Here is a 21673-nt window from a genome sequence, read left to right as displayed (position 1 = left end):
TAAAAATTCTGTAACCATCAGAAACTATAAGGGACCGCAAATAAAATACTTCAAACTAGCTACATAAAAACTGAAACCTAGGTTATGGTGTACCAGTTATCTATTGCTGAGTGACAAACCAACCCAAAACATAGTGGCTTAAACCATGACATTTTTTCTGTTTATGAATCTACAGGGCTTGCAGGGACAGCTTGTCTCTGTTCCACTTGGTGTCAGCTGGGGTGGTTTGAAGGCTGGGGCCTGAAATCATTTGAATCACTTGTGTGTCTGATGCCTGGGGTGGGAAAGACTCAAACAGCTGGGGACTAAACTGCAGGAGCCCCTCTAGCTCTCGGTGGGGCCTCTCTAGTACGGAGGCTTCGAGGTAGCCAGACTTCTTACATGTTGGCTCAGAACTACCAAGGAACATATTGAGAAAGAGAGAGATCCCAGGTGGAATGTTTTTATGACCTAGCCTCTGAAGTCATATTATTCATGCTGTACTCTATTAGCAAGGCAGTTACGTAGGTCTACCCAGGTTCCAGGGGAGGGAATATTAACCCAACATCTCAGTGGAAGAGTGTCCACACCACACTGTAAGTTGAAAGTGTGGGATGTGATATATTGATATGGCCATCTTTGGAAAATACAATCTGCCATACATGATTCTATTTGTTCTGTAATAGTGAAAAAATAACTTCAAAGAAATCAAGCCAGAAAATAAAAACAAAGGAAAACCACGAGCCATCTGATTGCATTATTTCATGTAGACAGATCATTGCCAAGGGTGAATTTGTGCTCCCCTCATCAATTTAAACATGTCAAACCCATGGCAGCCATAACCATCTTTCTAGATGCAATTCTGGTCCTGTCACTGCCCCTCTTAAAATGACCCTTTAGCTTCCTGTTGCTCCCCAAATAAATTCCAAGCTCCTTAACATGGCTTATAAAGCCCTTCACACCTGGCCTTGTTTATTAATTTCTCACCTCACCTTCTGATGCTTCCTCCTTTGTCCTTTATGCTCCAGCTACACTGAACCATTTTCCAGTATCCAAACTTTATTTTGCCTTCAGGCCTTTGTACTTGCTATTTTCCTCTTCTGGGACTTTTCTCTGCCCCCATGCTCTTATCCCTCTATTCTCTCCAACTGCTACTCATTTTTCTGGACTCAGCTTCGCTAACTCGGTCTCTCTCCTACCTCCCACCCAACTGGCCTAGGGCTCTCATATCTCCTTCCCATATGCTCTCAAAGCACTGTGTGCCTATGCTAGGGCTCTACAGAATCAGAGACTACAGCACCAGTTAACTAGGCCGTATCTCCCCCTCCATCAACCCACGTGGGAAGATACAGTTTTGTTTTATTCACCACCATGCACAGTGCCTGAAGCATGGCAGGGGCTCAACAAACATTGGTTAGATGAATGAATCTGTGCCTTAAATAGCCCACTGGGTTCAAGTAGACAGCCCTCTCACAAGCCTAAGATTGCGATGACAGTGTCCTGTCTTGAATCTTATAACTGAGGTAGGGCCAAAGCTGGTTGGGATAGTTTGGAATTTTCAGGAAAATATCAGCTGTTTTATGTGGCTGGAGCTGTTCCCAGTATTGGGGGACTCATTCCAAGGCAGGGCCAGGGAGTGCCTTCAGGGCATCTTCCCTTTTCCAGCAATAGTCCTGGTGGGCAGGCCTGCCTGAGAGGGACACACCTCGGCAACAGCTGGTAGGACATTTGTTTACTTGCTGTGCCTACATCCAGAGCCTATTTCTGGAGCAGGTATTGGATGCAAGCCTGTGCCATTCCAGCACTGATCTTGCCAAGCCCTGTGCCAGGAGAGAACAGCGGCAGTCACTTACCTTATCTCCCTGGCTCCAACCAGCCTTCTCTGGATATACCTAGTTGTTACTGTTTTGCCCTGTTGGGAATTGCCCTTCTCTGGCTCTAAGGTTTAGCAGTAAATATTGCTCCATGTGCTCTAGCTTTCTGTCTGTTTCATCAAGGACATGAGGAAGGAAGAAAGTTAGGGGTGATAAGAAAGGCTCTCTCAACTCATAAATTTTACTGATTTGAGGAAGTCTTAACTGGAGTTCCTTGGGAGTTTCCAGGATCAAAGGAAACAGATCAGCATTTTTGGCCAATACAGTTTTTCCTATGGTTAGTCCAATTTCTGAAAGGGAACTGGAATACAAAGAGGTCATTTGACTTATTTATGATCCCACGGTAAGCCACAGCACGGATAAAGATAGCACCCAAGACTCTTGGTTTCAAATTTAGTACTACATCAATCGCCTAAGTTAAATTTATGTTAAAAAGTTAGCTTTGGGAACTAATATCAAATTTGTTTTTGGTAAATAGAGTTTCACCTTTTTTTAGAGCCATCACTTAAGTTGTCACCTCTAAACCAATTAAGAAACCATAGTTACAACCCATTAGACTCCCTTCTGTGGAAGCCTGTCTCTGTAGAGGAGTGAAGTGAGAAGGCAATGGAGATCTGGGGCCTTCCCCCGCCGCCCCACCCCAGGTTTTCACTCTGGGCCAAACATCTTTCAATCCTACAATTCCTTTTCAGTTCCTCTGAATCACTCCCCACCTTTTCATATTAAGATTTCTGTTTCTTAGGTCAAAAATGGGAGGTAGGGAAAAGGCAAAGTTGGAATCCTGCCTGAATGACAGAAACGCTGTTTTCTGGTACAGAAACATTCTCTAACCATCCATGATCAGCTGCTCTTTGGGAGAGTATTTTCAGACCTTACTGCTTTTTTTCTTAAATTGTTGTTACTGAGGAAGAATAATTTTGTTTATCATGCAGGGAGAAGGAAAACATTAGGTGTTTTTTTTTTGTTTTTGTCTTTTGGTTTTTTTTCCTTTCTAAACCTATCCATCCATCTGAAAGCCATCAGATAGCCTGTAGGAAGAGTGAGGTTTGGCACCTGAACCCCAGGCAGAATCCCTTGCAAGCTTAGTCCAGGGCTGGATGACTGTCAGTGTCTGGCTTGCTCAAAGTGTCTGGGGAACAGAGGGTCACTCTCTCTGTCAAAGGCATCATACTAATAAAAAGCAGTAAGAATAAAGCTAACACCAGTAGTCAATGGCAAAACAAAAAGGAAAGCCCATCTGGAAATTACGACAAAAATATTCATATAATTAACCAAGTATATAGAATCACCTGGTTGGTTCCCATCCTTTTGGACAAGGCAAAATTTCTCAATCTACTTGATTTAGAAATGAGCAAATGTTCTCTGAAGGTTTTTATGGCCACCTGCTCATCATTAGGGATTTGGAACCTATTACCCAGAAAGATGCTCCACTGGAGCCATGACCTCAGAATCCTACCCTCAGGGCACCGAGGTTTGGCTTGTCAGAGGGCACATGTTAAAAACAGGAATCTGGCAAAGGTTACCAGCTCTCCTGCGTTGACATGCATTTGTCTTTACCTCCTCACTGCCTGGGAGTACCTCTCTGGGAGGAATCAGGTTAATAGCACCACACACAGCTAGTCTGATGAGAAAAGTTTTATGTGGACAATACCAACTGAACAAGAACACCATAAACAAGGTAGGAAGCATAGGCTTAGCCAGGAAAGCTGCCACAAGGAGCAGGTGTGGAATTATTCAGGAGTGGTTTCAAATACCAATACCATAAACACAAGTCTAATTTGGAACCTGGCTCTTTTTAAGTGCCAGAGGAGGTCAGGGGAGAAACCATGCATGAAATAAAAAATATACATGTATACACAGAAACACCTATACTTTCACACTTCTTTCGTTCATTTTCCCCACAAGAAACAAATCAGATGAAGGAAAAGCCCAGCCTCTTTTTCCTAAAGTCCCTATATTTATTATGGACTTGTTAGAGAAGCCTCAGATGGGTCTTGGATTCAAGGAAGCAGACTTCACTCTCTTCGGTGCCACGCATCCCTGACAATTTACCAAGGGAATGCTTGGAACACAGGCGGGAACATCCAGAAGAGGCGAGAAAAAATATGGCTCACTTAACTTATACATTATACACAAGGGTATCAGTTTCTCCAAATACTTTCACACTTGGTCCTTCGCTAGGTTCTTAGCAGACTTCTCACCTGCAGCAACAGAGCTCAGACAAGCTGTGAGACAGAGAGGAAGGCGGTATTTTGATCCAGCACACACTGGGTCAGTCACTTTACCCAAGACAGTCACACGTGCCAGCCCCCAGCAAGTCCTCAGGGGCCCGCAGCTGCTTGCTTGGTGGAGCGGAAGGCTGGGCTTTTTCCCTCCCTAGATTTCTCCTTGCTGCTGCCGCTGCCGAGCTCTCTGCTGTTCCCTCCGGACCCAAGACAGCTGCTGGGCGTGTGTGTGCGTAATTTATTGTTCCACTGCTGCTGGCTCGTCCCCGGGCGCTGGCTTCTCAACCTGCGACTCTGGAGGAATCAGATACTGGACCTCCTCCGTACTGATGGCTACTTTATCTGGCTGGAGCCACCTCTTGAAATGGTCCAAGGTGCTACGAAAGAGCAGGAGAAAAGGGTGGCTGCGTCAGACCTCACTGATTAATTACTTAATGATTATCTCAGTTACTCAAAGACTGCCTTCCCGCCCACCACCAATTTCTTCCTATAATTGTTTTTCACTGCTAACACGGGGGAGCACAGATACTCCTCTGACAGCTGTGCATCCTGGCAGCTCCGTGGCATAATTTACCCCCTAGTGGGCACTTGGGCGACAAGCGGCACCAGGACCCCTTCAAATGCAGAGTCTCTGAAGGCTTGATGAGAACAGCTGAAGAGCTTATGCCTCAGTCCCATCTTTGTTTCCTCAAAACGGGAGAGAAGAGAAATTGTCAAGGGGAGGAAACATTCAAATAAATACCAAATTATTAGTGAGGCAGAAACCTGAGCATCTTGAAATCTCTTATATCTGAGGTAGTCTGAGGCTCAATTATACTTATAGCACTTAGTTGTACTAAGCACGATTTTTTGTGTTTCTGTTTGTTTAGTTCTTTCTACAGCAAGATGCCAAGATGGAAACATCTGAGTAGCAATGTCCCCCACAAAGGAATGGCCACTATGCCAGGGGGCTCTTTTTTGTTTGGATCTGTGGGGAGGGGGAAGTGTCCCCCTCCCACCTTCCTTGAGTACCCAGGATCCTCCACCCTAAAGCTATTAGACATTCACGGTAAACTGCAAATGACTGGGAATAATATAAACCTCATTCTGTGCTCTTCAATATCAAAAAATCATAAGCCAAGAAATAAGGCCATAACCAGCAGATTTTAGACACCTAAAATGAGGGAATCACGTTGTGGACAGTAGGATTTCCCAGCCCATCGCTCCCTTACCAAAAGCACGCCATGAGGAGGGTCACACATCTGGCCTTTACATACATGAAGAACCACACAATTCCACTACAAAATGGCCTGTGTTTAAAACATAAACTTTGAAGTTTGAAACCAAATGCATATCTACTGTTTCCTGGCGCTTGTTCTGAACACTGATAGAAAGAAGCATTCCCACAGATGCAGGCTCAGGGCAACAGGTGCCCACAGCTCAACAGGTGCCCATAGCTCAGGGGACTAAGGTGCTATGTGGGCATTTAATCTTCATCTACCATACTTTTCATAAAATTGTTTCAATTATTTCTATAAGGAAGGGAAAACCACATTATTTTAGGTATAATAAATACACAGAAACATGAACTTGAGGCTTGGTGCTGATCTGATTTCTGAGAAGAAGAATTCCTATTTGAGAATTATGCAGGAGAAAGTTGTCTTTTCTTCTCACAACTGGAGAGGAAGGAAATATTCAAGAGGAGAGAATATAATGCCAAATTATTAGTGGCTCAGAAATCTGTGCATCTTCATCTTTTGTGTTTGGGGCAGTTTAAGGCTCAATTGGGAAAAGAAAAGAGTAAAATGTATATTATTTTCTGAACCCTCAGAGGGAAGTTGACCTGACCTTAGATGCCACACTGATTTCTGAAGGATCTGGGGGCACGCTGATGCAATATTTGAGATAATGTAAGTGAAAATACTTTGCAAATTAAAAACTAAAATGTAACCATGAAGTTCTATTCACATACTGTCCATGATTTCAGCAGCAGTATCTTCATCTGATACCATGGGACTCTCAAAATCAGTGTTAACGCTATGATATAAACTTAGGTTAAGTCATATTCCCCTAAGACCCTGTGTTAAAATTCAGGTTTTTATTTCCCTCACTGATTTTCATTTTGAATAATTTCTTACTGAATTTTAAGATTCTGTTAGGAAGAATAATATTAAGAATAGCTAACACACAGTACTGACCCTGTGCCAGGCACTGTTCTAAGTGCTTTATACATAGTAACTCATTTAATGCTCATAACAACCTTATAAGGTAAGAGGTACTACTCCTGCTTTGCAGAGCAGGATACTGAGGCACACACAGGTTACTCACCCAGAAACATACAACCAGTAAGTGGCAGAGCTCCTACCCCCGGTGTCAAGCACCATCCTGCTCTTTGTGGCAGAATGCCCTCTCCTCCTTTCTGCATCCAGCCCATCTGCAGATACTGTTTTCCTCTGGTACAAAACCAGACCCCAGAGGGAGCTCAATGGTCTTTCAACTCCTAAAGCAGATGAGTCACTTCCGCTCATCTGGCTCTTTTCTTATGCTGCCTCGTTTGGTTAGGTATGTCTACATATATATTTGTCAGCTCTCCCCACCTAGTTCTGAGGACCAAAAAAAGGCTCTAAAACGTCCTTACACCTCCCCTCCATGCCTGTGACATCAAGCACAGTGCCTTCATAGTAGATGCTTAAGAAATTCATTCATCTGGTCTACACAAATTTGAGTGTCTACTCAAATTTGACAGAAATATGACAGAAACTCTGTAAGGCAGTGGAGATTCATAGGTAAGAAGACTTGGTTCCAGTTGTTGATTGATTACTATTTTCTCAAGCACAGTGTGTACTTAAAATGAAGACAATAGTTTATTCTCAACTCTGTTCAACCTGTGATCAAGATGTAGGTGGGGGGGCTTCCCTGGTGGCACAGTGGTTAAGAATCCACCTGCCAACGCAGGGGACACGGGTTTGAGCCCTGGTCCGAGAAGATCCCACATGCCACGGAGCAACTAAGCCCATGAGCCACAACTACTGAGCCTGCGCTCTAGAGCATGCGAGCCACAACTACTGAGCCCATGTGCCACAACTACTGAAGCCTGCGCACCTAGAGCCTGTGCTCCGCAACAAGAGAAGCCACCGCAATGAGAAGTCCGCGCACGGCAATGAAGAGTAGCCCCTGCTCGCCACAACTAGAGAAAGCCCGCACGCAGCAACGAAGACCCAACGCTGCCAAAAAAAAAAAAAAAAAAAAAGATGTAGGTGGGGAATTTGCTTTTTAGCAAAAATACTCATTCCCAAAAATCTGCCACTGGACTAAGCAAATAAAGCAACCTTACAAAGGATGATTTTAGCTCAGAAAAGCTGATGTTGATATCAACTTATATCTGGACTCAGATGTCGCTCTCCCTGATTTCTTTAGAGGAAGAGAAATGCTTTCAGTGAAACAGACCGTCACCTGGAGCTGGACTGAGAATCAATTACCTCTCATCAGAATCAAGTCCATCCACAAAGAATTCCGATGCTAACTTCTCCTGGAGGAACCGATCCCAGCATTCCTTCTTTGCTTGGGCCAGGGTTCGAAGCATGTCCTTGGAAGTCACTTCCTGATGTAAACCTTTGATTCTTCTCAGTTTCTTCTCTAAAGAGAGAGGAAGTTGAACTTAACAAGGAAAGTGAGTATGAAACAAAACTAATCTAAAATGCAAAATGCCAGACTTCCCTGGAGGTCCAGTGGTTGAGACTCTGCGCTTCCACTGCAGGGGGCACAGGTTCAACCCCTGGTCGGGGAACCAGGATTCCGCATGCCACACAGTGCGGTCAAACAAAACAAGACAAAACAAAATGCAAAATATCAACTTAAAAATTCTCTCACTGATGAGTACAAGCACACTCCCTGAAAAAGAGCTCATTTTTTTAAGGAGGACAAACGTACATTTTTCTTTTTCCATCCCAATGCCTTCTCTCTGCATTGTATCAAATAACTGTTTAATTGTTTAACCCCAGAAAAGGGGTTTATAGGTTCTCATAAACAAATTGATGGCATGGTTTCTTTGAAATCACAGAAGCCCAGCAGGTATCTCTCTAAGAAATGCTTGTTTTCCCTGGCTTGACATGTGTATACTATTTTCTTTTTTCAACTCCTGAAAATAGTCTCTGGGAGGAGTAAATGGTTTTTTTGTTACAGTGTCATAAAGTGGTTTCCAAACCTCATGAGAAAGAATTAGATAAAATGAAGAGAGATTTGATGGTTCATTAGACACAAAAATTGACTTGATGAGAACTCAATAATAAGAGACCTGTAAGATCTCTACGTGTGATTAAGTTCTTGATTAAAGAAAAGGAACCTCCCAACATTTTTTTTGAAGGTTGTTCTGCTTGTGGCCTGGATGTTGGAGCCTAACAAAAACAAACATCTTGTAATCCCTGTGAGAGTGGTCCATTATGGCTTCCTGGTGATACATGTTTAGTTACTCTTCTTTGCATTTTAAGTATAATTGATGAACAGATAGCCCCTTTAAAAGAATACAAGTAAGGGTATCACCATTTGCCTTCTGCCTTAATTTAGTCTTGCCTCCAACTATAATAAATAGGTAAATGATGACTTTTTGGAGGGGAGGGGTGGACATCAAGCCCACCAATAGAAACTTTATGATTTGCAATCTTGCTTTCATTTCTAAACAAGCGGCATTAGCTGGAACCCACTGATCAAAACAAACACCTTTTGTTGCTACAAGTTACCACCAAAAGCTCACCCATGTAAAAAAAAAAACCTACAGTTGATAAATGTTAAATATTTGAGGAGTTTTTTTCTCCTGGAGGATGGGTAAAGGATTATGTATATCTCAGGTTGAACTGGTTAAAAGTTTTTAATTGTTGCTCTTAGTGGATTCTCTGATATAAGTTTATTTGGCAATAAAAACAATCTTTATGTTGTCAGGCCTTGATTGTCAAGGTGGGAGGTAGTCTTTTGGGCTGGAAAAGGTCTTCCCCTTTCTGAGGGTGCTGAGTCCCTGATCAGATGTGATCAGGCAGAAACAGGTGCCTCTCATCCTCCAAACCCGCTTGCCATTATCTTCCAGACTCTGCCATAGGCATCAGGAATCCCTCTTATTTTCTTCAGGGGAGGACATTTTAATCATCATCTTAACTGATTTTAGAAAAGATCCGTGGAGTTTTTAACTTTCTGAACCAGTCTTCACCAATCAAAAACATCACTGAATCCATGAAAGTTTCTTATATGCCCTGGGCACAGAGCACCAACAAGCCGAAGGATCTGGTTCTTCAGCTTCCTCAGACTGTGGCTTCTTCTCCTTATCATCATTAAACAGATATTCTGACTACTACAACAGAACTGGTAACCTCCTCGGCCATTGCTGCAAGTATTACTATACTATCTCTGGTGGCTTCCCAACAAATTTCATATTACACCCTCATCTTTCTCATTAGCCATCATTCCACCTGTGTTTTTCTCATATTTTTTTCCTCCAGTACATCATTAACCAAATTCCTTCTATTTTTCCAAGAAACTTCTTAGCAATCATGTAAACTCTATTCTGACTCTTCTTTCTGTCCTTCCTCAAATGCTTCTTCTTCCTGAATTGCCTTTCCTTCCTCAAATAATTATTCTCAGGTTTGGTTTTGTGACACATTGATGCATCTCATGGATGTCTAATAATAAAGGTTAACACAATTCTGAAGATTGGCGATCACTGCCGAAGACTGATATTTGTCTTTCCCCTAGCACGGGACAATCTGAATCTCTTTCCTGTGTTAGGAGTCTCTCTAAATACTTAAGGCCACAGGACAGGGCAGTGAAGATGTGTTCAGGAAATATTTAAAAACTAAAATGGCGGGGCTTCCCTGGTGGCGCAGTGGTTGAGAATCTGCCTGCCAATGCAGGGGACACGGGTTCGAGCCCTGGTCTGGGAAGATCCCACATGCTGCGGAGCAACTAGGCCCGTGAGCCACAACTGCTGAGCCTGCGCGTCTGGAGCCTGTGCTCCGCAACAAGAGAGGCCGCGATAGTGAGAGACCCGCGCACCGCGATGAAGAGTGGCCCCTGCTCGCCGCAACTAGAGAAAGCCCTCACAGAAACGAAGACCCAACACAGCCATAAATAAATAAATAAATAAATAAATATTTAAAAAAAAAAAAAAAAAAAAAACTAAAATGGCTAACAAGAGGCAGGATGAATTTTATGTCAATATACTCCCATCCCAACCATCAATCTATTAAATATAACAATTTCTCAAACTGTAGCATCATAAATCCACATGTAGCTCTGGGACCATGACCTTCTTCTTTCAGGATGCATAAGGTATGACACTTTGGGGTTATCTGAATACATGGGCCACCAAGAGTGTACAAGAGTGTCCTACAGAATGCCAATAAATAAAGCAGAATTTAGATGAAACAGTCAGAGGCAGGAGATGACAAAGACTGTTAAGGGATGTACAAGGAAAAGGGGGCTCCTTCCCAACAACCAACCTGAAACACCCCCTAGAATTACATCTGACAGATACATGGGGTAAGGACAAAGAAACAAACAAAAAAACAAACTGAGAATAGAAAACCAGGTTTGATGTAACAGAACTTCAGCATGCTTCCTTAAAAACCACCAGCTTCTGATTAAAAAAAAAAGAAAAGCCATCTAACTTACCTAGAGATGCTAAATACACTTCTGAATCCTGCAGAGGAGCCCAAGGCTTTACAGCTGGCTGCACAGCAAAGTCTGGGGCTTCCCTCTGGCCTGTGCCTGCAGGGTAAGAATCCATAAAGGAGTCTGAGAAAGCATTGCTGGCACTATCCTCTTGGTCAGGATGTGGCAGACAGGAACAGATTTCGGCCCAAAGATCCGGGCCAGATCTTGTAGTTGTAGAGTCAGTGTTCTCAAACATTTTCATTTGGAATCTGAGCTGAAAAAACAGAAGCTCAAGTGAATAAGGACTGACTTAGGAAGGAAGGTAATAGCCTTTTATGAAGTTTCTCTTAACAAAATTTAAAATGTCTTCTATTACATTCCTATGTTATAGAGAAAAAGATGACAAAAGGGTAATTAGGTTCCTCTTCTGGCTCTGCACTCAGGTTGTTTTCATAATGAAGTTTGTCTTTTAAAATGGAATTTCTTTTTTAAATTAATTAATTAATTAATTAATTTTTTGGCTGTGTTGGGTCTTCGTTGCTGCACATGGGGTTTCTCTAGTTGCGGCAAGCGGGGGCTACGCTTCGTTGCAGTGCGCGGGCTTCTCATTGCGGTGGCTTCTCTTGTTGCGGAGCATGGGCTCTGGGCACGTGGGCTTCAGTAGTTGTGACACATGGACTCAGTAGTTGTGGCTCGTGGGCTCTGGAGCGCAGGCTCAGTAGTTGTGGCGCACAGGCTTAGTTGCTCTGCAGCATGTGGGATCTTCCCAGACCAGGGCTCGAACCTGTGTCCCCTGCATTGGCAGGCAGATTCTTAACCTCTGCGCCACCAGGGAAGTCCCTTAAAATGGAATTTCTATAAGCCAGACACAAAAGGACAAATATTGAATGATTCCACTTATATGAGGTCTATGCAGTCAAACTCATAGAGACAGAAAATAGAATGGTGGTTGGAGGCAGGGATGGTAATGGGAGTTACTGTTTAATGGGTACAGAGTTTCGGTTTGGGAAGTTCTAGAAATGGATGGTCGTGATGGTTGTACAATAATATGAATGCCACTTGACAGTACATCTAAAAATGGTTAAAATGGTAAAATTTATGTTATGGATGTTTTAACACACATACGCACACACACACACAGGAATTTCTAGGACATTTCCAGTGAGGACAACCATTCTGCACTTTTCTCCAAAGATCTCCAAAATGCAACCACTCTGTCCTCAGCCAATTAAATTCTGTTTTCAATAGGACACAGACTAAAGGCCCTGCACAGTTCCATATACAGTACACCAGGATAATTAAAATGCTGCTTGGTGAAAACTGTCAGAGAGTACTGTCATATGCAAGACTCATGTGCTCATTACATGGAGACGCTGGGCTACACGGCTCATGTTCTTATTTTAATAGAAAAATGGAAAGATAGACATTGTCATCATTTTACAGATGAAAAAACTGAGGATCATAAGGGTAACTTGTCAAAGGCACATTACTGATACAGAGTGAATCCCTGATTGGAAACCAGACCTGTGCCTCTCCAAAAGCCATGTTTTTACCCAATATCACTCTGCCTGTTTGGGACTCTATACTGAAAGTAGCCTGAGCAGAGCTAAGTGGGAAGGGCTACCCACAAAGCCTGGGGGCTTTCGTAACTATCTAGTCTAATAGGATGAATTGACACCTTCTTACAGGAGGGACCTTTGAGATTAGGAAGGCTGCCTGGGAAAAGGTCTGAATAATTCCAGGAGTGAGAGCCCAGCCAGCGCAATGGCCCGGAAGTAAAAGGGCCAGACATGTGACGGAGTCCCTGTATGAACTGTCACAGTGAGGCTCCACTCCTATCCCGAAGTTGTTTGAACCCACCCACACCAAAACTTTGCTAGCATCAGAGCCCTGGTCCCCTGGTCCCCCGGTCCCCCGCAGGAAGTCCAGACCAGCGCGGAAAACCCTGGTGTCCAGATCCCGGGCCTCAGTCACTCCGGCCTCAAGGACTGGCTAGGCGGGACGACTCAGGCCCCGAGGCACCTCTGTGGTATCTCGGAATGTGGCCGGAGCAGGGGATACAAAACGCTGGGCACCCCCGCGCATCTCCACCTACCGCAAACGCCTGCCCAGCAGCCCGCAAACGCTCAGCTCAGTTCAGTCGCTGGCAGCCGGGGAGAAATAGGGAGGCGGAGTCTCCAGGTGACGGATCCCTGGAGTCCTCCAACCACCGCCCAACCTGGCGATGTTCTGTGCGTCAATTGGTCGAGTGGAGCTCAGCTGGGTAAGGAAGCGAGAAGCAGAGTGCTAGGAAACGATGGGCGGGACTATTGTTGCCTGGAAACGGTGGAGCCCCGGGCCTCAGTCTTCCCAAGGGCTAGGTTGATTCCGCTTATATCAATCAGTACGTTACAGCTGCGCGGACGGCGCTTTCCACGTGTTTCCTGCTCAGATAGGGAAGCCCAGTTTCCAAGGCCTTGACTTTTCTTGGTTCCCTGAGCAAGTTAATCTCCTCGGCAGTTCTCTGGGCTGGTGTTTGTCCCCGAAAATTTCAGCCCTTCGATACGCAAATTAGAGGACTTTTGCTCCTCGAATGGGGGATGGAAGCGATTACTTTCCTTACTCTCACAGGAGATCCAGGTCCCGTTCACCAAGTTATGAAGCTTTCCCACATTCATTTAGTCAATAGACATCAAGCTCATGCTGTGTTCGAGGCATTGTGTTAAGCGAGAATTCAAGACAGGTAAGACTTGGTATGGGTCCCAGCCTTAAAGCTTAGGAGGAAGAGCCATGGAGACAGACAAGTTTACAAATAACAGCAAAGAGTTATAGAGGATATGACGGAAGTGTGGCCAGAGTACATAAAGGAGAGAGTGGTCATGGGAAATGTGTGTCAGAAAGTCTTTTTTTTTTTTTTTTTTAAAGGAGATGACTTTTGATATCCTTCAGAGGTTATCCGTTCGCTGAGATGCAACCCTCCCAACCTGATCCGCAATTTCCAGGGCAGGTTATTCTCTCCCAAAAGACACATGTGAGGAAAGACATCAGCCAACCATCTGTAGAAGTAGCTTGGCTGAGGGTATAATCTCTAGATGTGTCCAAAGCCAATCAATGTGGCTATGGTGGTAATAACTACCACCATGTGAAAGGGAACTACAAGGTACTCTGTTACATTTATAACCATTCTTAGAATATGCAAACAGAAGGAAGTGGAAAGCAAGAAGGTTAGAAAACAAATGAGCAAATAATAGGCAAGATTTTGGCAGTGCTTATTCACAGGGAATATATGAGGATGGGCGGATCCAGAGTCCTCCAACTGCCACCTGACCTGGTGGCACGAATCTGGTAGCATCTGATTCATAGAAAGGATCACTGTCATAGATTTATGGGTGCGTCATTGAGCTGCTCCATGGCCTTTCAACTAACTTATGAAGTTTTCTCTAATTTCCTGCTCACCAAAAAAACTTCTTGATTTCATATTTGGCCTCTTACATATCTTGATACTAGGATGAGGATGCCTTTAACAGGAGGCACAAACAGTGGCTGGTATAAAATTGAATACACCTTTTAACTTAAAGTTACAGTTGTAAATTAACAAATGGTCACCCTTAGCGATTCATCTGTGTCCTTTGAGTTTAATTAGTGTGTGCACTGAATAAATCCAAACCAGATCCTGGACTTGCAAAGCTGACACCATAAGCCCTGGTGATCTCCCCCTCCCCAAGGACTGTTCACACTGGGAAGCCACATGAGGGCAGTCAGCATCCCTCTATCTTAGTCTCTGCTTTAACCACAATGTGATTAGTACAAATATGTTTTTTTTTTGTTTTTTTTTTTTTTAAGAGCCTGGGTACAAATATGTTTTATATTTGTTTCCTCAGCCAGCCTAGGCCTTCACTGAGGACAGGAACCATGTCTTTCTTACCTCTGTATCTCTAGAGCCAAGTGATGCTTGGCAAATGTTCAAAATTTGTTTGGTGTCTGTTTAAATTAGAACCCTCATGGTCAAAGACCACACTAAATTGGAGCTAGACCTTGTGATTCACTCTTCAGTCCCTTCTCCAAGTTGCAACCAGGGTAATCTTTTCGAAATGGAGATTAGATCATGTCACACACACACACACACACACACCCCAGAAATTCTTTGACAGTTTCCCATTGCTCTTAAATTAAAGACTTAAATCCTTATCATAGTAAGTTAGATGGAGTTCTTAGTTCAAACAATAGAGCTCATTCTAGCCAGTTTAAGCAGTAAAAGGAATTAATTAAAGCTGCTGTGTACAATAAAATTTCTGTGATGATAGAAATGTTCTGTATTTGAGCTGTCCAATAAGGTATCCACTAGCTTCATGTGATTATTGAGCACCTGAGATGCAGCTTCTGTAACTGAAGAACTGAATTAAAAATTTTTTTTCATTTTAATTAATTTAAATTTAAATAGCCACAGGTGGCTAATGGCCATTCTGTTGTACACCACAGGATTAAAGGATATTAAATAGTTCACAGAATCTCAAGATGGACCAAAGAGTCAGACTTGGGGTCTATACCCACTGAGTAAACCTCAGTGTCTAAACCTCACTGAGGGACTTCTCAGGGAGCACCCCAATGCCATTGAACATAGACACTGCAGCTGGGCACTGGACACAAGAACTTCCCCGTTAGTCCCCCAAATCAGATACCTCCAATGCTATCTTGTCAGACATGTGTTCCACACTGTGCCTGCTTCCTCTGCTATATGCCTCTGAACCAAAGGTTCTGCCTGATCAAAGGAGCCCAGGTGATGGATGCCCAAGTTGCAAGGGAGGCTGGGAAGGCCAGTTTCTGGATTCCACCTCTTGGAGGCAGTACTTAATGTGGGAAATTCCCCACACAAAGAAGAGTGTTGAGAAGATGCTGGATGTCCAAAGGGTACGACAAAAATTTACTTTGCGTGGTCTATAAAAGTCCTTTTCAAACTTTAATATGCAGACAGATCATCTGAGGATCTTGTTAAAATGCAGATTCTCACTCAGCTGATCTGGAGGGAAGGAGGAAAAAGATTCTGCGGTTCCAGCAGATGTTGTCCATGTTGCTAATCCACAGACCACATTTTGAGTATTTAAAAAAAAATAACAACGTTATTGAAATATAATTCACATTCCATACAATTCACCCTTTTGTCATGTGGCTGGTTCTCAGAAGCCTTGGCTTCTCTTGATTTGGATGTTTCTGAGCCTGTTATCCAGCTCTCTTGTGAATCCTATGAGGCACTAATATCCTTTCAATAATTCCGTCTCTTATGAAGTTAACAGAAGTTGGTTTCAGTATTTTGCATTTAAGAACTCTGACATCTTCTGATCCTCTTGGAGTTTTAATCTCAGGACACGAGCATATGGGAGGCAAATGGGAGATCTCTAGTCCTTCTCATGCTGTTAGGGAGAAGGACAAGTGTAAAAACATTGTTTCTGAGATGTGTGTGCTTAATTACATATATAACAGCTTTATTGAGTTATAAGTCACAAAATATAATGCCCTTTAAAGTATACAACACAGTGCTTCTTGGATATTCAGAGTTTAGCAATCCTCATTTTGTTTTGTTTTGTTTTGAAATAACTTTCAAGAGTCTTTCCAGACTCAAGGGACTTCGAGTATATCTACATGGAATCTACACTTAACGAATCATTCTCACAGCCTCTCAACTCAACTCATTCTGCTCACTCCTTCACTCCTATTCTTAACGCAGTCCCGCCTCGGCACTAGGCCTCACTGATTGGTTGGTGCCGAGTGACGTCATCAGAGCGCGACCTGGCCGCCGCGGCTGGGTGGTCATGTGGCTGGGCGGCCGCCTGTGGCTCCAGGTTTTTGGGCAAGTGTGCTCCAACCTGCGGCGCCTCACCTTGGACAGGACTTGGGGTGGCCGTAGGGGCCCCATGGCGGAAACGCTCTCGACCGGGGCCGAGGCAGCGAGCGGGCTGGGGGCTCCGGCTCAGCAAAATGGAGATGCGGGTGGCGACGCGAGGGGTGAGCAGTCCCCAGGGCGCCCGGAGCCAGCGGGCCCAGGAGTGGAGCCGGCTCCGGGGGACGCGAAGCAGGCCGCAGGGAGCGGGGAGCAGGCCGCGACTGCAGCCCCGGGCCCCGGCAAGCGGAAGAAGCGGCGGGGCGCAACCGGGGAGCGCGTCGTGCCGCCCCCGAAGAAGCGGCGGGCAGGCGTTAGCTTCGGCGATGAACACTTTGCCGAGACCAGCTACTACTTTGAGGGCGGCCTGCGCAAAGTGCGGCCCTATTACTTTGACTTCCGAACTTACTGCAAAGGCCGCTGGGTGGGCCACAGCTTGCTGCACGTCTTCAGCACCGAGTTCCGAGCCCAGCCTCTTGCCTACTACGAGGCCGCGGTCAGGGCGGGGCGCCTGCACCTCAACGAGGAGCCAGTACAGGACCTCAGCGTTGTGCTCAAGGTGGAGTCCTCATGGGGCCTGCCCAAAAGGGGGCAGGGTTTTATTTCACAGTTACTAGGGCATAGGTACTGGAGTAAAATCGGGGTAATTCTGAAGCGTTCTCATTTTCACTTGGAACACTCTTAGCGCCCGATCTCTGCGGGTAGACAGCCTGTATGCTTCAGAACTCAGCCCACTTATCCCCTCCATCAAGGCGTCTTCGGTGTTTCCAAGGCACAGAAGTTGTAATTCTCATAGCTCCTTTTATGCACTGTCTTGTGGCACTGGCGCTTATGACTTTCTACCTTGCATTGTAGATCTCTGTACAAATAGTAATAACCGAGACTATCATTTATATCTCCTGACTGTGTGCTGGGCACAGAGTTAAGCATTAGGTACTTTAACATTTAATTCTAATGACAAACTTGTGGAGTAGATACTGCCACCTCATTTTACCTGTGAGGAAGCTGAGAAAACTAAGGTGAACCTCACAGAGGTAAGGCAACAGTGCCACCTCCAACGCCTGTGTCCTTATAACTTCTGCTTAAATTATTTATCGTAGAGCCTGATAAGATAGAATTGTGAAATGACAGAGATTGAGACTAGAATTGTCTAGCCCAGTGCTTTGACTCTTCTTTAAAATTCCATCACAGCTGAGGTACCAGACACCCTTGTTATTAACACTGCCTCACCATAATTGTGAGGGGATGCAAGGCATTGGGAGAGTGAGTGGTTTGAATCCCCTCTCCCATCCCAATTTTGAGAAGCACAGGTCTGGACTGACCCTCACATTTTACAGATGAAGAAACTGAGGCCTGGAGAAGTTAAATGACTTTCCTAAGAGCATACAGTAAGCCTGTAGCAAATCCAGGTGTAGAGCCCAAATCTCTGGACTTAGAGCTTGGTGTTCGTTCAAGGTCACAATAAGTGATGATTTATGGAGGTTTTTTCCTTTATTTTAGAAAAATTTACTTTTTGAATATAACTTTGTGGTAGAGAAAATACGAATAAGCAGAATAACAACAACAAAAATCCATACTCTTACCACCCAGAGATATCACCATTAACGTTTTGTGTATATCCTTCTATGAGTTTTTCAATGCCTGCTATCTACCTGTATGTCTGTGTTTTTGCAAAGTGAGACTACACTATGCACACTGCTTTTTCTGCTTAAGGATGTACTGTGACCATTCTTCCATGTCAGTAAGGAAGAGGGGAGGAAGCTGTGTGTGCTGCTGACTGATTAGAGGTGGCTGGACCCTGGGCTGACTGGTTGCCTATGTCATTGGCAGGACAATGACTTCTTACGGAACACAGTGCACAGGCATGAGCCACCAGTTACAGCAGATCCCGTCCGCCTGCTAGCAGAGAACGAAGATGTGGTGGTTGTAGACAAGCCTTCTTCCATTCCTGTCCACCCCTGTGGCCGCTTCCGACACAACACGGTCATCTTCATCCTGGGCAAGGAGCACCAACTCAAGGAGCTACACCCATTGCATCGGCTTGACCGCCTTACCTCTGGGGTCCTTATGTTTGCCAAGACAGCAGCCGTCTCGGAGAGAATTCATGAACAGGTTCGGGACCGGCAGGTGAGCCAAGCTTTTGCCTCCTGCAGGCCACCTTCCGACCTCATGAATGCTCTGTGTTGAAAGGGTGTCACTGAGTTCTAGATCTGAAGTGAGCCTTCATGTTTATCTGGTCATGCCTTCTATCTTCAGGAAGGTCAACACCTAAAGTGCCAGAGACAGGTTATTATCTCTCATGTTTCAAAAGATCTTTAGAGATGAAATATACTGCCTCTCGGTAATTTGCAGTTTTGAAGATTTAAAGTGCTGACAGGCTGAGCAAGGTTTTTAAGACTGTGGGGAGAATCTACTTGGTGGGAAGAATTCTGGATGGCGTTGGAAGATGCTTGGGTAGAAGAGTTAAATGGTGGTGATTGTGGTCTTGAGACTTGTAATTCTGGATCTGATTGTAATATATTTATTGTTTACTGTATACCAAGCTCCAGCACCAAGTACGTTAGAGCCCAGCTGACTGAATCCGTATAACAGCCCTGTTGGGGTAAATGCTTTTCTAATCAAACATTTTCCAGACAAGTTAATGGGATTTAAAGAGGCTAAGTAAGTAATGTGCCTAGGATTGCACAACTGGCAAATGGTGGAGCTGGGGTTTGAATCTTCTTCTGTCTGACACAGGTCCATTGTCATCACTGCAGAGGGTTTGGGCTTCATGCGTTTAGGCTTTGTGCTGACTTTCTCCCTCTTCCCTCCTGTGTAGCTGGAGAAGGAGTATGTGTGCCGGGTGGAGGGGGAGTTCCCTGCCGAGGAAGTAACCTGCAAGGAACCCATCTTGGTGGTGTCCTACAAGGTAGGGGTATGCCGTGTAGATCCTCGGGGCAAGCCCTGTGAGACAGTGTTCCAGAGACTGAGCTACAATGGCCACTCCAGTGTGGTACGATGCCGGCCACTCACAGGCCGCACCCACCAGATCCGAGTCCACCTCCAGTTCCTGGGTCACCCCATCCTCAATGACCCCATCTACAACTCAATCGCCTGGGGCCCCTCCCGAGGCCGAGGTGGCCACATTCCAAAGACAGATGAGGAACTACTGCGGGACCTTGTGGCAGAGCACCAGGCCAAACAGAGTCTGGATGTGCTAGATCTCTGTGAGGGTGACCTGTCTCCAGGACTCCCAGACTCTACAGCCCCTTCCTCAGAGCTGGGCAAAGACTGCCTAGGAGAGTTGGCTGCATCTGCCCAGAAGATGGATGGAGCAGTTGAGGCAGGCCCTCAGGATCTGGACACAGTGCCCTTGGCATCAGGGAAGGCAACGGAAATCGATGTCGTGGATCAAGAGACAGACCCACTGTGTGCAGAGTGCCGGCTAGTGCGACAGGACCCCTTGCCCCAGGACCTTGTGATGTTCCTGCATGCCCTGTGCTATAAAGGGCCAGGCTTCGAGTACTTTTCACCAGTGCCTGCCTGGGCACAGGATGACTGGCAAGAGGACTGAGGGCTGTGGCCAATGGAGGGATTGCTTCTTGAACTGGAACAGGGATGGGCCATGAAGTAGGAGCTGGCCACATGGGGTGGTACTCAGACTTTCTCAGGGGTGAGGTTGGGCTCTTAAAGGACCTGCTCATACTTGCTACCTCCTTCCTTCTTCTCCCTCCAGCTAGAGTTTGGGGACTTTTTGGTTTGTAAATAGATCTCTTTTTCTAATACCGTGTGTGTCTGGTTTTCTTACTACTTGTCATTTTGGTTTTTTAATTGAGGTAAAGTTCACATAACACAATTACCATTCTAAAATATATAGTTTAGTGGTGTTTCATACATTCACAATGATGTGCAGCCATCATCTCTTAATTAGTTCCAAAACATTTTCATCACCCAAAAGGAAACCCATACTCTTTAAATAGGTAATCCCCATTTCCTCTTCCTCCTAGCCCCTGATTCCATTAGTCAACCTTCTGTCTCTATGGATTTGCCTATTCTGGACATTTTTTACAAATGGAATCGTATAATATGTGACCTTTTGTGTCTGTCATCTTTTGTTTAGCATAGTGTTTTTAGGGTTCATCCAGTTTTGTTTTTTTGGCCACACCATGTGACATGTGGGATCCTAGTTCCCTGACCAGGGATCAAACCCACGCCCCCGGCATTTGAAGCACGGAGTCAACCATTGGACCGCCAGGGAAGTTCCCTGAGTTAATCCAATTTATAGCATGCATCAGTACTTCATTCCTGTCTATGGCTGAATAATATTCCATTGCATGGTTATACCACATTTTGTATATCCATTCATTGGTTGATGGACATCGGGTTGTTTCCACCTTTTGGCCATTGTGAATAGTGCTGCTATGAACATTTGTATACAAATTTTTGTTTGAATACATGTTTTCTGTTTTTTCAAGTATATACCAAGGAGTGGAATTGCTGGGTCATATGGTAATTCTGTGTTTAATTTTGGGGGAAATCACCAAACTTTTCCACAGCAGCTGAACCATTTTACATTCCCACGGGCAATGCACGAGGGTTCCAGTTTCTCTCCATTCTCACCAACACTGGTTATTTTCCATTGTTTTGATTGTAGTCATCCTAGTGGGATTGAAGTATTATCTCATTGTGGTTTAGATTTGCATTTCCCTTGTAACTAATAATGATAAACATCTTTTCACGTGCTTGTTGGACATTTGTGTATCTTCTTTGCAGAAATGTCTATTCAAATCTTTTGCCCATTTTTTAATTCAGATTGGCTTGTTTTTGAGTTATAAGAGTTTTTATATATTCTGGATACAAGACCCTTAAAAGATACATGATTTGCAAATATTTTCTCCCATTTTGTAGGTTGTCTTTTCACTTTATTGGCAGTGTCCTGTGATTCACAAAACTTTATCTGTTTATTATTTATTATGGTAAGAACACTTAACGTGCGATCTACCTCTTAACAAATTTCAACGTGTACAATACAATATTGTTAACTGTAGGCATGGTGTGGTACAGCATCTCTGGAACTTAAGTATCTTGCGTAACTGAAACTTTATACTTGTTGAATAGCAATTCCCCATGTCCCCCTGCCCCCA

At 44.5% G+C, this 21673-nt stretch overlaps 2 protein-coding genes across 3 annotated transcripts; one reads left to right on the top strand and one right to left on the bottom strand.

Annotated features, from left to right (window-relative positions):
- Window positions 1–3473: 3473 nt before the first annotated feature.
- CCDC32 (coiled-coil domain containing 32) lies at window positions 3474–12926 on the bottom strand. Of its 2 annotated transcripts, none has more exons than XM_028166077.2 (4): window positions 12792–12926; window positions 10715–10965; window positions 7537–7693; window positions 3474–4455 (listed from the first exon to the last, which is right to left on the bottom strand). In XM_028166077.2, exons 2-4 carry the CDS (start codon window positions 10956–10958, stop codon window positions 4317–4319), a joined length of 540 nt encoding a protein of 179 aa, XP_028021878.1. In that variant the 5' UTR covers window positions 10959–10965; window positions 12792–12926; the 3' UTR covers window positions 3474–4316. The 2 variants fall into 2 exon arrangements, with proteins under 2 accessions (XP_028021878.1, XP_007180467.1); XM_007180405.3 differs by having other exon boundaries at window positions 10715–10970; window positions 12792–12877.
- Window positions 12927–16467: 3541 nt separating this feature from the next.
- On the top strand, window positions 16468–20312 carry RPUSD2 (RNA pseudouridine synthase domain containing 2). Its single transcript, XM_007180404.2, has 3 exons — window positions 16468–17109; window positions 18381–18677; window positions 19369–20312. Exons 1-3 carry the CDS (start codon window positions 16483–16485, stop codon window positions 20101–20103), a joined length of 1659 nt encoding a protein of 552 aa, XP_007180466.2. The 5' UTR covers window positions 16468–16482; the 3' UTR covers window positions 20104–20312.
- Window positions 20313–21673: the final 1361 nt, after the last annotated feature.

This window comes from Balaenoptera acutorostrata, chromosome 3 (assembly GCF_949987535.1).
Source record: "Balaenoptera acutorostrata chromosome 3, mBalAcu1.1, whole genome shotgun sequence".
NCBI classification, from domain to species: Eukaryota; Metazoa; Chordata; class Mammalia; order Artiodactyla; family Balaenopteridae; genus Balaenoptera; species Balaenoptera acutorostrata.
The sequence above is the reverse complement of the archived record's forward strand: the minus strand, read 5'-3'. Positions and strand labels throughout refer to the sequence as shown.

Bases quoted from the DNA above. Each gene is read 5' to 3' on its own strand.
- CCDC32 (XM_028166077.2), bottom strand. From the start codon at position 10,958: ATGAAAATGTTTGAGAACACTGACTCTACAACTACAAGATCTGGCCCG. The intron at 7,694-10,714 runs GTAAGTTAGATG...CTCTCTCTTTAG, and splicing joins AGTGTATTTAGCATCTCTAG to AGAAGAAACTGAGAAGAATC. The intron at 4,456-7,536 runs GTAATTGATTCT...GCTCTTTCGTAG, and splicing joins GGACTTGATTCTGATGAGAG to CACCTTGGACCATTTCAAGA.
- RPUSD2 (XM_007180404.2), top strand. From the start codon at position 16,483: ATGTGGCTGGGCGGCCGCCTGTGGCTCCAGGTTTTTGGGCAAGTGTGC. The intron at 17,110-18,380 runs GTGGAGTCCTCA...TGTCATTGGCAG, and splicing joins ACCTCAGCGTTGTGCTCAAG to GACAATGACTTCTTACGGAA. The intron at 18,678-19,368 runs GTGAGCCAAGCT...CCTCCTGTGTAG, and splicing joins AACAGGTTCGGGACCGGCAG to CTGGAGAAGGAGTATGTGTG.